Source organism: Sinocyclocheilus anshuiensis, unplaced genomic scaffold (assembly GCF_001515605.1).
Source record: "Sinocyclocheilus anshuiensis isolate Anshui unplaced genomic scaffold, SAMN03320099.WGS_v1.1 scaffold2, whole genome shotgun sequence".
NCBI lineage: Eukaryota > Metazoa > Chordata > Actinopteri > Cypriniformes > Cyprinidae > Sinocyclocheilus > Sinocyclocheilus anshuiensis.
Genome location: NW_015542337.1, coordinates 1155459 through 1158607, shown reverse-complemented (window position 1 = coordinate 1158607; position 3149 = coordinate 1155459). Strand labels below are relative to the sequence as shown.

Genomic DNA, 3149 nt, shown 5'->3' with positions numbered 1-3149 from the left:
GTTTCTATAAAGTGGGGCAATTCCAACTTTGCAAGGACAGTCTGGTGCTTCTGACTCACAGCCTGTAAGTAAGTTTTCTATATTTAAAGAATTTGCCACTGACGATTCAAACTAGGGCTATAACTATCGATTATTTTAGTAATCGAGTATTCTACAGATCATTCCATCGATTAATCGGATAAGAAGTAATTTTTCTTTATTAAAGAAAATCTATTTCAGTTTAAAAAAATGTAAACATTACAACCTAAAACTAAGGCATAAATCAAGAAATATAAAAATCTATTTCACATTACTTTAAAAAAGGTAAATAGTATAAACCTAAAACTAAGGCATAAATCAAAATAATAGTAATAAAAATAATAACAATACCTAAACATTGCATTTATGTCGTGCAACTTAACTTTCAAGTTTCAGCCTAACTAAAGCTCAAGCATGACATAAGCCTTTACTGTCTTCTTGGAAGGCTTTGTGGCTTTTGTGAGAGGCAAAAATCAGTGGACAGGAAGTTAACTTGGAACAAGAACAAGAGACCATACACAATTTTTAAACACATTTTTTTGCAACATGAAATTAGAATTATTTATGTCCCTATACGTACTGGTGTGTGTGTGTGTGTGTGCGTGTGTGTGTGTGTAAAACTTGTTTTTGATATCCTTCATATTCTGTGTGCGGGACAGTTCATTAAGTTTAAATTGATTTTTACATTTTATGGGCATTTTTACCTTTATAAAGCCTTTTTTTTTTTTCTAAAAGTGTCCATTATCTTTTGATAATCTTTTGATTCTTACATAATTTCCCACACAGAGGGACATGAATGCATTTAACCTGCAGTTACAAATGCATAAATAATATTTTGTTATTTTAAACATAAAACATTGAATACTGATATTTAAAATTATTTTAAAAACGTAAAGATACTTTAAATGGGAAATTAAAACCACCAGTAGGTGGCAGCAAGTCACTGTTAAGAAGTGAGTCATTGCAATTGAACTGAATCATTTAAACGGTTGATTCATTTAGGAACGAAACGCCGTCATGTTGCAGAGACGCAAAACAGCGCTGTGGCTGTGTCTGGAATTTTTTGTTGGCAAAATAAAGCACAAACAGGCAATATAGTGTCTAAAACGTAAGTTTCATAATATTACCTTCTTGTTTATTGAACTGTTGAATAAAATCACATTTGTAATCATGCTGATTTTAGAGGTAAAAACTGGCACTCTTCGTGTGATATTGACTAACTAACCTTCTGTGGTATTTTTATGCACAATGGCGTTTAGTCTTTCACAAAGCATAGCTAACGTAGGGACATTATAACTAGCCCCCATATTGATTTACGGTCTTAAATACAGTATGTCCAGTGTTTTTTTTTTTTTAAAGTCTGGTCCCTGTTTTTATACAGTCTATGGTCTGGTCCAGCGTTTATCGGGTTGTGCGTCAGCAATAATGGTCCGTGGGGAAACACGGTGTTGCATGTGTAGTTACAGTAAATGGACTAAACGAAGCCTCGAGGCAAATAATTTGCCTCGATGATTTTTTGTATTCGATTTACTCTAGGTATTCGAGGAATCGTTTCAGCCCTAATTCAAACGCGAGTTTTGAGCAGTGTAGAGTAGCGCTTGTTGTTTGTCGTTTCTCCAGACATGGTTTTATGTTTACGCAGCGTGATACGCAACTTCACAACGCACTGGATAGCTGACCAATCAGAGCACACCTCGCTTTTCAGAACGATGAGCTTTGTAAAAATTGACGCGTTTCAGAAAGGCGGGGCATAGAGGAGCAACAATAATGTACATTATGTGGAAAATAATGTGTTTTTTTAACCTTAAACTGCATAAACACATTGCATTACACCAAATACACAACAATGTTCTTTTTAGCAACGTCATATGACCCCTTTAAAAGTCCTCGTCTGTACTCCTAACAATTTTGGACCTTAAGACCTCTTATAAGGGTTAAGATGCTTTCTGAATTACTTTTTTCTTTACTAGAATCTTTTCTTTAATTGTAAGAGAATTTTCTTAGAATTTTGTTACTAGAAGCAACTCTTAACACTAGGACTTTTCATGAATATGGGCCCAGAGCTAATGACAGGGAGCCACATGGCTACTGTGCTGAACTCAAGGCCAGTGTTTCTGCTGAGACACGGAATAAAGGTGTAGGAGTGTGTACACTTACAAAGAAGAGGAGGTTGAACAAGAACAGGAAGTACTTGGTGGCGGCAATGCATCCTTTCTCCATGACTGCTGCTCTGTAAATAAGAGAGGAAATCTCATCAAAACTGTGAGAGACATGAAGAAGAACACCAATGCTGACTGATGGAGAAATCTCAGAAGAACTGACACTGAGCAGATCAAGTTTTGGACATGACAACAATAACTAAAGAGTTTCTCTCAGCACGTCGCTAAAAACAGTCTGCAGGTGATAATATGTAAGCTCTCACCGAAACAAAGTGGAAAAAACCTGCTCTATAAATCACAGCGGTTACTTATTCTGGCCTGGTTGATTAGTTTCAGTTCCATTAATTAATGATATTAATATCACTGTAAAAAGGGTTTTCACTTTTTTTAGGGTTTCCAGTTATGTTCCAGTGAACATAACTAAAACTAAAACATTTTTTAAGATTCTTAGTTGACTAGAAAGTAGGGTTGGGAATCGAAAATCGATTCCGATTCCAGAATTGGATACTTAAGGTCAGGAATCGGATACTTGTTGTCAAATTAAAATTTCGATTACGCCTATCGATTCCTATGCGCTTTTTTTTTTCTTCATCTGTGAGGACCGGACCTAGCGATCTGCCAGGACCTTGCTCGCTAATCTAAGCGCTCCAAAGTGTGGCTACATTTGCGATCAGAAGCCAAAAAAACTACGTATAATATCTGTGATAGCTAAACATGTTGCAAGAGAGGTGTCACCACCAACATGACAAAGCACTTTAATTTAATACATCGTTTAAGATCGCGAACACGATTGAAACACCAACGTGATTCTATTCCTAAATTACAATGATTCGTCTGTTTCATTCCTCAAACTTTGACGTGTGCGATCAATGTTGTGATCACTTGGTTCGTTCGTGCGGCGTACGATCACACCAGTGATTTGAACATTTAAATCTGCGTTCGCACTGCCATTGACCTAAAGAGAGCAGCTCT

At 36.2% G+C, this 3149-nt stretch overlaps 1 protein-coding gene across 2 annotated transcripts in view; it reads right to left on the bottom strand.

Moving 5' to 3' along the window:
* Window positions 1-3149, bottom strand: part of cd82b (CD82 molecule b) — a 40683-nt gene that overhangs the window by 20557 nt on the left and 16977 nt on the right. The window contains exon 2 of one of the 2 annotated variants that reach the window (XM_016489625.1): window positions 2176-2243. In XM_016489625.1, coding sequence (XP_016345111.1) covers window positions 2176-2238 — 63 coding nt within the window. In that variant the 5' untranslated portion in view covers window positions 2239-2243. Of the gene's footprint in view, window positions 1-2175; window positions 2249-3149 lie in introns of both variants that reach the window. The other variant, XM_016489624.1, reaches the window with a different exon arrangement.